Below are 11771 nucleotides of genomic sequence, written 5' to 3' on the forward strand. Positions count from 1 at the left end.
TGACCCAAGGTTATTATCATGAAGTAAAACTTGAACATTTTATTTGCCTTGGCACCTAACTGTATATATAGTACTATTAAAATACAAGGTAATTAGCATAACTTTTTATTGACATTTTCCAAACAGATAGGCCTACATTAGTCAATGTATAATATTTACTACATTTTAAAATTGACCAAAGCATGAGTTGACCACTACCAGCAGACATCGAATGCTACGTTCTCTAATGCTAAAGCAAATATACCAGGAACACAACAGATATATAACTCCTAGCCCCACTCTAAACCATCTATTTTATCTTGTTTTCCTGAATTTGTGAGGTCTGTGTCAATCACAGTTGAAGTTTCAAACATAATTTCAATCTCACCTTTCGAGCTCTTCTCCACAGAAGCCTCCGTGACACTTTGGTTGAGGCTCAAATGGCTCTCTGCACCCTCCTCAGAGATGGACGATAGTCTTAAAGACATAATATCGGGTGCAGATTTATCAAATTGGCACAGGGTGTTTCTCTGTGTGCAGTTCAGCTCGCTGTGTAGACTCTGTACGGTCCAGAGACTACGTTCAGACTCTTCTTCACAACTGTGCTTTCAGAAATGAAGATTGTCAGCAGATGATTTCACTCGTGAAATTCGTCTTTTGACTAAACATTCAACTTTCACATAACAACATAAACAACTTTCATAGGATATTCAATAGCGTATTCAAGATTTGCGTTTGTCAACAGAATTTCTGCGGTCTCCAGGTGATGTTTGTAAACAGAACAGAACTGTTTACTTTTAAAAGGCAAGTCTCGCGATACGTGAAAGGCCGAATGAATGCTCGAGACTGGCACCGCATTTAATAACTAATGTGACTCTAAAACTGTGGAGTCGTTAATGTATGAAATATAACCCGACATCTATCCCCTATTCACACGAATATCACAGTGAGAGTGACTTAAATAAAATAAATTAAATATATAAAACGGCCACGTCACTACCAGTGGTGGACAGTAACTTACGTACATTTTTCAAGTATCTGTACTTTACTGGTTTTATTTTGAGTAACTTTTACTTTTAGTTCACTACATTTCTTAAAACATACCGTTACTCCTCATAAAGCGCGTGCTCCGAGACGCAGAAGCGGTGTCTGAATTATGAACAAAATGATTCTTTTCAATGAACCTGTTAAATCGGTTCGCAAATCCCACCAAACGATTCATTCACGAATTGGACTGATCCGATCGCAGCTGTTCTCGAGTCGATAACTCACTGATTCAGCCGTTTAGAGCGAGTCTCAACTGAATTCACTCGTAAGAACCGGGAGATCATGTGAGCGCGCGCGCGCGACCGATACTGCGAAAAGTAAGTTACTAATGTCGAATTTTTGGATCAATATTTGTAACTGAAAATCATATTGAGGTCAAAACTGTCAGTTGTTTGTGAACTAAATCTGCTTTAAATGGTTATCTAGTTAAGCCTACTGAAAGCTTGAATGTAGCTAAAAGGTTTGAATGTTTAAATCAAATCATTTAAGTCCATTAACTATTACTCTGATTCCCTTACTAGTGCACTGACTACTGAACTAGAGCTGATTGAGATGCACACAGAGATTTAATTTTTTTCTTTTTTTATATTTCTGTTAATTATTCTCATCTTAAACAGGGCAACGTTTCCAAACAGAAAAAAAAACTCCCGGTGGAGCAACTGAGATCCAGTTTGTGACACTATTATCAAGATGGCGTTTATTAAAGAGGAGAGTGAAGACATGAATATTGAAGAAACATTCAGAGTCAAACATGAAGATACTGAGGAACAAACAGGTTGGTTTTCATTCTTAAAGCTGAACTATTCATTTGTCTTTGGCGGGTGTTTTTCTGCTCCGTTTGCCATCCGGCAGCTTTTTTTTTTTTTTTTTTGAAAGAATTTCAGCTTAATTTTTTTCTTAAAGTTCAGCTCTCATTTAAAAACAGAATTTGTAAACTTGTGTCTCATTTAATTTGTAAATGTTAAGGTGCACCGCTAGGATTGAGTAACATTTTTCAATATGAAATAGTTTAATAAAAGTTTTGCATGTGGTTCAACTATAGATACTGTAATTATGACATATGCAAAATAAAGTCTGGTGACAGCCATCACTTTCACTCGACTAGTGCTGCCCCCTTAATAGTTTACTGAATGTTAGTCTGTGAGAAGAGGATTAGCAGGGCTGCCAACTTTTGAGTTCAGCTTGGAGTGAGATATCCACAGCAGTTTTAACTGAGGGTGCTTTTGACTGCGTGAGAAAATGGATGTGTGGCGTGAGAGCATGTGAAAAGTGTCAATTGCGTGAGTCTCACGCTGAATGCGTGATAGTTGGCAGCCCTGGGATTAGTCGGCTAAAATTTTGTTGTTTAGTCAGTCACGGTAAAAATGGTCCATGTCATTATTGAACAGATTGTTAACAGCTGGTTCTTGAGGTCGGCCTAATAACGGAATATCGGGCAGGAAATAAATACATTTGCCTATCATTCATCAACCTCACATATCAAATATCTTTTAAATATCTTGGGCCAAAATTTTATTTTAAGTTTATTTTAGTGATGCGCGGGTCGAGTTTTTTTTTCAACCCGCGGGTCCCGCAATTATGAAATTATTTGGCCCGCCCCGCAGTACTGTGTCTATTTTTACAACCCGCCCCGCCCCGCGACAATTAAATAGACATATTATGCATTGTAATGCAAATGAAAACCGAAAGTGCTTTTCGCCCTTTAAACTTGCACGTTACTGTACGATTATGAATATGAACCATAAATCAAATCATATTAATAACAAGATAAACAGTGGTGTAACGTTTGTGGTGCCGGAAGAAATGTGGGTATATATGCTTCATTTATGAATATCGTTTTGAACGCATTCGTTTACTGCATCCTTGGACTGAAAGGTTTACAGGTTCACTGGTTTTAGGGGGTTTTGATCATTAAAATCTGCTTCTTTTTATTTGCAAGATATTGTTTTTGTTATTATGTACTGTTTAAAATGACTAGGGTGCGGGAGACGCAGCGGGCGCAATCACCAAATACATTTCAAAGCAAGCCGGCGGCGCCACAGTCCGGACTACATCTACGTCTTTATTGTGTGTATTTAGCAAATATTTACATTCATTCACATATGACTGGATGTGGTTGACTGTCATGATTTTGGCTAATGCAGGATAATGCGCATCAGAGGAGATTTAAATACGCATAGCACCAGGCCTGCAGAGCTGAATGAGCGTTCGCTTGATGCGCTTGTGGCTGGCAGCGGGAGCTGCTTGGCGCTTTCGTGACGTGACGTGTTGATAACCTTATTAAAGAACTTAATAAAATATTAAAATATATTCCCAAATATGTAATATACATTTTCAATTGTTGCCTCAGTGTGTCTCTTTAGAGTTTCTTTATGGTTGCTGTTTCGCTCATTTATTTTAAAGTATGTCACAAAGAGACCAGAAATACACTATCCATTAGCAATTGCTGTTTACATTGAATGTATTAAAATAGGAATCTTTCTTGCCTTTCAATGCTTCGCTGGTTATTTTTGTCACTTGGGTTTTAATCAGGCTGTTTGTTCGGTCGGGCAAAAAAACAAACAATTTAAAAGTATCTCGAAGGCTAACTCGACCTATATTTAGTATTATTATTAAGACCATTATATACAGAAAAAAGCTTGTTGGACCTGTATTCCACTACTGCGATTCTGTCTGAAGACGCAGTAACTACCGCAGGGGGAGAAAACAATCTTCAGTCCGTTAGACACTGCAGTCATTCAAGTCACATCTTAAAAATACATGGTCACGCCAGCTGCACTTTTTTTTTGCATGCGCGTCTAATCGCGCACTTACGTTATGGGTGATGGGAGCGGTCAAAATGGATTAAAAGACGCTTTTAGAACGACATTTCTTTATGCTTTACCTGATATTTTTCTTCAGGACCATTTAAGACCTACCGAAACTGAATTTAAGACTTTTTAAGACCTTTTAAGGCCTTATATTAGAAAAATGTTATTTAAGACTTTTTAAGGATCCGCGGATACCCTGTCACTCTACAGAGCAGATGACAGACAGCCTGTATGGCGTCATGTGGGTGACGGTTTGTTGATGTCAACGTTAAGGATTGAGTGGCCCATATTGGCGGTGGGGTTATGGTATGGATAGACTTAACTTATGGACAACAAACACAGGTGCATTTTATTGATGGCACTGTGATGAGATCCTGAGGCCCATTGTTGTGCCATTCATCCATGATCACAACCTCATGTCACCCATTGAGCATGTTTGGGATGCTCTGGATCTGTGTATACAACAGCTTGTTCCAGTTCCTGCCAATATCCAGACTAATATCCAGAAACTTCGCACAGCCATTAAAATAAAGGTAAATGGCGGTCACACCAGATACTGACTGGTTTTTAGACACCCCCCCATTTAAGAGTGGTCTTTTATTGTGGACAGCCTAAGACACACCTGTGCAATAATCATGCTGTCTAATCAGCATCTTGACATGTCACACCTGTGAGGTGGATGGATTGTCTCAGCAAAGGAGAAGGGCTCACTAATACAGCTTAGACAGATTTGTGAACAATATTTGAGAGAAATAGGTCTATTGTGTACATAGAAAAAGTCTTAGATCTTTAAGTTCAGCTCATGAAAAATGGGGGCAAAACAAAAGTGTTGCATTTATAATTTTGGTCAGTGTACTTGGGGAAAAAAGTTTTGTCACAAACCTGGTTTGAACAATCAGGTATTTTTATTTTTTTATAGAAATATGCACAATTTTGTTTATACAATCTGCACTACTTAATATAAAAGACTATTAAATCTATCAAGATCTCAGCAGATAAAAAAAAAAACAAATTCAAAAACAGCATTACCAGCTTCAATAATCAGCTTCAGAGTTTATTCTCTTCATAAGGCTACAAAAGTTCTTGAAAATATGAATACATCATGGCAGTCCTGATATAAACTGCAGGAACAAAGATTATTCAGTCCTTCAGTCGTGTAGCTCTGGTGCAGCATCACAATGCTCCTGACACTGAGAATGAGTTGCTCTGGTGTGGTGATATTTTATGGGACCTTACTGATGAAAAATTACCCATGTTGCTTACCAATGAAGATTCCATTATGAAATCAAATGAGTAAAAGAGCTCAGGTGAGAACACAAAACACTCTATAGTCATCTATAAGTGTTGGGCTTCTGTTACATTTTCTCCTATATTCCTGTATTCACACTTTATGGGACCCCAGTTATTACTCCACACCTCCATATTTTATTACCTATTTGATTGCAACTTAGAATCATTGCTCACATACATTTTTACATTTTCGTTTGTATCACTTTATTCCCCTGCTCTTTATTATTACATACCATCAATCCTCCATCTTCAAGTACTTTTGTACACTTGATCTCATCTGCTTGTTTCAACTCATTTATTAATGCGATTACACTTAACTTTTGTCTTGTTTCAGCAAGTTCTCTCTGCTGTTATTACATGACTCACATCACACTGATAACATAAAAATACAGATCTCTCATGTGTGAAACCTCATGTGGTATTGAAGTGATTCTTTACATCTGAAACTCTTACCGCAGTGACCACATATAAATGGCTTCTCTCCAGAGTGAACTCTCATGTGTCTGTTAAGAGTTCCTTTTAAGTTGAAACTTCTTCCACATTGCTGGCAGGTGAAAGGTTTCTCTCCAGTGTGAATTCTTATGTGCTCTTCAAGGCTTTGTTTATGATTAAACCTCTTTCCGCACTGAGGGCATGTGTAGGGTTGCTCTCCAGAGTGAATTCTCATGTGGTCTTCAAAGTGCCGTTTTTGACGAAAACTCTTTCCACACTCAGAGCATGTGTAGGGTTTCTCTCTATGAGTTCTCATGTGGACTTCAAGGTTTTCTTGTTGATCAAAACTCTTTCCACACTGATCACACGAGTAAGACTGATCTCCATTGTGAATTCTCATGTGTCTGATAAAGCTTTCTTTTTGAGTGAAACTTACTCCACACTGTTGGCAGGTGAAAAGGCTTTCTCCAGTGTGAACTGTCATGTGGCAATGAAGCTTTTCTTTCTGGTTAAAACGTCTTCCACACTGTTGGCAGGTGTAAGGCTTCTCTCCAGAGTGAACTCTCATGTGTCTGTCAAGGTTTCCTTTATGGTTGAAACCTCTTCCACATTGTTTGCATGTGAAAGGCTTATCTCCAGTGTGAACTCTTAAGTGTCCTTCAAAGTGTCCTTTATGATTAAAGCTCTTTCCGCACTGAGGGCATGTGTAGGGTTGCTTAGTGTGAATTATCATATGGTCTTCAAAGAGTTGTTTTTGATGGAAACTCTGTCCACACTCAGGGCATGTGTAGGAATTCCCTCCAACGTGACTCCTGACATGTGTTTTAAGACTTGCTCTAAGACTGAAATGCTTTCCACACTGTTGACAGCCATAAGGCTTCTCTCCTGTGTGAACTCTCATGTGTCTCCTAATGCTTTCTGTTTGATTGAAACACTTTGCAGACTGTTGACAGGTGAAATAACTTCTTCCTGTCTTTCGAGTCCTTTTTCTTAAGGTCTTTTCAGTCAGTGAACAACTAAAAGATTTTTCTCCATTTAAGAAATCATGATCTTTCTCTTCCCTTTCATTCAGTACTTGACTCTCCTCTTTCAGTGCCATCAGGTCTAAGATGAAAAAAAAACAAAAGTTAACCCCCAGTTTAAAGGCACGAAACACAAACCACATCAAATTACAGTTAAATGAGTTAAAGTATATGAAATTTCGGACATATGCGGATACAAAATACCAGTATAAACAAAAGCACATGGAGGACACAGAACAAAACCGAAAACAAATACTTGATTTTAATCATATATTATTGAAATTCTTCATCAAGCAGCCTCTGGTATTTTCATGAAGATAATGTGTTTTTATTGTAGTGATTGTTAGCTTAAGCAGCCTTTAGCATTGTGTATTTTTGTCTTAACCATAATGCCCATCGGGTTGTAATCGTATGTTAATTCAGACGTTAATTTGCTGGTGTCTGAAAATTAGTTTTTCCATTAAAACTGTTTTAAATGTCTGAAATCTTGATGCTAGTTAATAACTTAATATGAAAATATGGGAAATAAACAGCGGTGCTGATCATCATCAAACTCTGCCTTTGTTCCTTTAGCCACACTTTGGCCCAAGATATTCAAATGATAAGTCATATGTGAGGTTGATGAATGACAGGCAAATGTTTTTATTTCCTGTCCAATATATCGTTATTAGGCCTACATCACAGACCAGCTGTTAACAATCTGTTCATTTATGACATGGACCCTTTTTACTGTGACTGACTAAATAACACAATTTTAGTCGACTAAGCCTCTTCTCGACGACTAACATTCAGTAAACTATTAAGGGGGCAGCCCTAGTTGAGTGAAAGTGATGGCTGTCACCAGACTTTATTTTGCATACTTCATCATTACATCAGAGCAAGCTAGACCACATGCAACATTTTTATTTAACCATTTCATATGAAAAATGTTTCTCAATCCTAGTGGTGCCCCTTAATATTTACAAATTAAATGAGACACAAGTCTACAAATGCTGTTTTTAAATCAGAGCTGAACTTTAACAATAAAAATGAAGCTGAAATTCTTTCAAAAAAGAAAGCTGCAGGAGGACAAACAGAGTAGAAAAACACCTTCCAAAGACAAATGAATTGAGAAGATGTACAGGACAGTTCATTGGATAGTCCAGCTTTGAGAATGAAAACCAACCTTTTTGTTCCTCAGTATCTTCATGTTTGACTCTGAATGTTTCTTCAATCTTCATGTCTTCACTCTCCTCTTTAATAAACGCCATCTTTCTGTTTGGAAACGCCCTGTTTAAGATGAGAGTAATTAACAGAAATATAAAAAAAGAAAAAGAAAAATCTCTGTGTGCATCTCAATCCGCTCTAGTTCAGTAGTCAGTGCACTAGTAAGGGAGTCAGAGTGATAGTTAATGGACTTAAATGATTTGATTTAACCAACACTCAAACCTTTTAACTTTATATTCCGTTTTGATTAACATTTAATGATTAGTATATTACATTTAATCGATTACACACTTTAAAAATGGCTATTGTATTTAAAGGTTGTCATTACAACAACAAAACATTTGCAGTTGTTTGTTAAAATTGTCATTACTCATGTTTGAGTTTGTTCTCGTTGTATTGACTCAGTTTTGAGCAGCAGGTCTCTCAGCGAGCGGCGATTCGAAACAGTGAATCATTTTGTGAATCAACCGATTCAATTGACTCGGAGTTTGTAATTCGTGTTTCTGATCTGAATCACTAACAGAGAGAGAAATCAGGCGCTGTGTGGATGCGCTTTACTCACAAAACAACGTTCATTATTAGATAAAATATTACAGTGCTACACGCAATAATTATAAAATTTAAATCGCCTGTAAGCCATATAAATTAGTCTGAAAGTGTATAAATTTAAACACTTTAAATCATTAAGACTACAAACCTTTCTTCAATTGAAACCAAACACTGATGCAGGGAGCGCGGAGCAGCCTTATGACGTCACATCACCAGATCAAAAATAAAAGTCCTGTTCACGCGCTTCTGTGTCTACAATCCAAAGAGTGCATAGATATCTACAGGGAAAAACTTATGTCAATGGTTATGTCATATTTTTTCTTGTTGAAATAATTATTAAAGTATATATAAAGAATAAAATTATAAAAAATATTTATTTACAAATATTTACAAATGGTAATATTTATACTTTTAGTTATTTATTTATGCATTTTTTTCCCAAAATGCATTTATTCATTCTTTCATTTATTCATTTATGTATTCATGACAATGTTTATGTCCACATCCGTGGCCTAATGGTTAGAGAGTTGGACTTGTCGGACTGCATTTGAGACTAGAAATGCAGGTTCAAGTCTCAGGTCTGGCAGGGATTGTAGGTGTACAGCACTCTCTCCACCCTCAATACCATGACTGAGGTGTGTGTGTGTGTGTGTGTGTGTGTGTGTGTGTGTGTGTGTGCGTGCGTGCGTGCGTGCCTGGATGGGTTAAATGCAGAGCACAAATTCCTACTATGGCTCACCATACTTGGCCTCACTTCACCTCCTTTCCTTTCCTCAATTGTTTCTTTCCATGTTCATTTAGTATTTTATTAATTTCGTATTTATTCCTGCATTATGTCTACATTTATTTATTTACTGACTTATTTACTAAGACATTTATTTATTTACACCTTTCTTTGTCAGCAAGGGAGAAGCTAAAGATAACGGTTGCATAGTTGCTATTTTAGCTTGTAAGAACAAAATGTGTCTTATAGGCAGCTGAGTGTAGACTGAAAACTAGTCTTCATGTGTTGCCGAAAGGTAACCTCAGACAAATTGAAGGAATGACTGAAAATGTAAAGCATGTGAATGTTATGCTAAACACACTTCTGAAGAGGATTTCAGCATTTTTTTTTCTACCACTTCCAAAACAACCCCCTATAAAAATTTGGGGCATCTGAGTCCTCAAACATGCATTTAACATGATATGAAACATTTATAAAAACATTTATATTTTCATTTCAAAGGTGAAGAAATAAATGACTTCATTAACCCTTATGCGGTCTTCGTTTTGGAATCACACTCATGGTCTTTGGGGTAGAGGTCTTCACGGATCCAAAAATGTGTACCCGAACCCGAAGAGACCCGTAAATGTCCTGGACGGAACCGACCCGGACCCGTATTTTATTTTAAAGTGGGAACCGAACCCGTGAAGACCTGAAAAATACCTTAAATGTACTAGTTGGACCCGAACCCGGCTGGGAAGACACAGACCCGACTGTACCCGATCTGCTCATATTGCACAGCAAACTGCTATTAACTATAAATAAGTTGCCAAGGAAAAAAAAAAACTTTTTGACGTAAACTACTGTTAGTAGCGTTGCCTACAGACCTCCTTGCCAGTACATTTACATGTTAGGTTGTTCTTCTCTCTTGCTGACAGAAAGACCCTTTTTAATCCCCTATTCCAGCTTTAATAGTTACAGGTTACTATTTATTAATTAATTTATTATTAATATTTTTTTTTCCAAAAAGGCACAGAACAATGAATGCGGTAAACTTTACTGTGTGCATCTTCAATAACAGTATCTTCTTCAGAAAGATAAAGCAATACAAAACATATGTTTAGAGCTCCACCTACGGCACCTAGTGGTCATCTTGTGAAACTTAAAGGAGGAATTCGCACATACATCTTCAATACAAAAAGGGGGGGGGGGGTATAGTTCCTTCTACATTTTGACCAGAGTTTACTCACATTCTGAGGCTGAGATATCCTTTTGATATATGTGCTGTCTGCATATTATGAACAGATCAATCCTTCTGCAAAAACGCTTTGAGATCCGCATCCGTCAATGATGCCGTGTCCAATTGCGTCCACTTTTCCCTTGCACTGACCATCTTGCTTTCATTATTTCTCTCGCATGTCTGTCTCATTCATTCACTCGAACTTTAATTCCCAGCTCCCGTAGCGGTTTTGCTGAATCCATCAGCGTAGGGAATGTTTTTACTCCAGCCTCCAAATAAATCCTTATCTGTGCTGGATAGCCACATTGCGTCCGCACCTTCTTCGTCTTGAGCTGTTTCATTACGTCTCGTACCTGGTGCTCTTTTTCTCTGTAACTCTGGCGAGTAATCGTTGTCAAAGTAGATCCGCTTTGCGTTGTACAGTACCTCTTTCTGTGACCAGGCTTGTCGTAAGATTACATCTTTAACAGCAATAGTCCAAAAATCTCATTATTATCGATCTAGGTGGTGCGGCGGGATCTTTGGGTTTCGCTGCAAGGGCCCTGTGTGCTCTTTCAATCTTCATATCCATTTCCTGAGGCAGTTGTAAGACAGTAGTAAGCAAACTTTTTACAAATGACACTGTGTTTTCTCCTTCGCAGCCCTCTGGAACTTGATATATGCTCAAATTATTCCGGCGAAGTCTATTTTGTAATTCTTCGCACCTGTCTGTGAGATCTGCCTCACGTTCCAGGAGGTAACGGAGCGCCCTTTCGTGCCTCATCCCGGTCTCCTCAGTGACACCGATACGTTCCTTAGTCTCTCCAATTCTGCTCTCCAAACCGTTTATTTTGCATTTTAGATCCTCCACTGAACTCTCCAATTTTGTCAATGATGTTTTCGTTTGTTTCTGCCCATCTTGATTCTCTCTTCTTAGCGATTTCAGTTCGTCCATCACTTCAGAGAGATCAGGCGCTCACGGGCTAGCTTTAGCTTGTCTAGCAGGGCTAGGTGATCGTTTTTTGTCTTCCCTTTCTCGCGCACTTTCGTTTTTGGATGCAGTTTTACATCTCGTTGACCTACTCATTCAGAAAACTCCACTTATATTTGAACTGGGTGTTTGAATCGGGAATTATTACAACAATAAGACGGAGCTTAACTTTCAAGCATGTGCCATCTCTATTGTGCCACCGGAAGTCCATGCCATTAGATCTAATGCTATGTTTGTGTCAGACCAAGACTCATTTGAGATTTCGAATACCTCTCCTGTGTTTTATATCCTCTGATACCAAAATCAAACCCTTGGATAAGCCACAATTTGTAACAATAATGAGGCCTATTTTGAATAAATCTTTTTAGAAATGTGATCTTGATCCCAGATTTTTGTAGCATCTCCTTGACTGGAAGTCACTGTTTAGCCATTCTCCAGTGCTGCGTTTGTGTGCTATGCCTGCTGTAGTCCTATGCTTCAGTTAGGACTACGAATAGGGGAGTTACTGCAGATCTTTTAGAGA

The 11771-nt window shown here is 38.0% G+C and overlaps 1 protein-coding gene across 1 annotated transcript; it reads right to left on the minus strand.

Moving 5' to 3' along the window:
* Window positions 1-5523: 5523 nt before the first annotated feature.
* Window positions 5524-7830, minus strand: LOC141333365 (uncharacterized). Its single transcript, XM_073838348.1, has 3 exons — window positions 7746-7830; window positions 6357-6662; window positions 5524-6275 (listed from the first exon to the last, which is right to left on the minus strand). Exons 1-3 carry the CDS (start codon window positions 7828-7830, stop codon window positions 5524-5526), a joined length of 1143 nt encoding a protein of 380 aa, XP_073694449.1.
* Window positions 7831-11771: the final 3941 nt, after the last annotated feature.

This window comes from Garra rufa, chromosome 4 (assembly GCF_049309525.1).
Source record: "Garra rufa chromosome 4, GarRuf1.0, whole genome shotgun sequence".
In the NCBI taxonomy this organism is placed as follows: domain Eukaryota; kingdom Metazoa; phylum Chordata; class Actinopteri; order Cypriniformes; family Cyprinidae; genus Garra; species Garra rufa.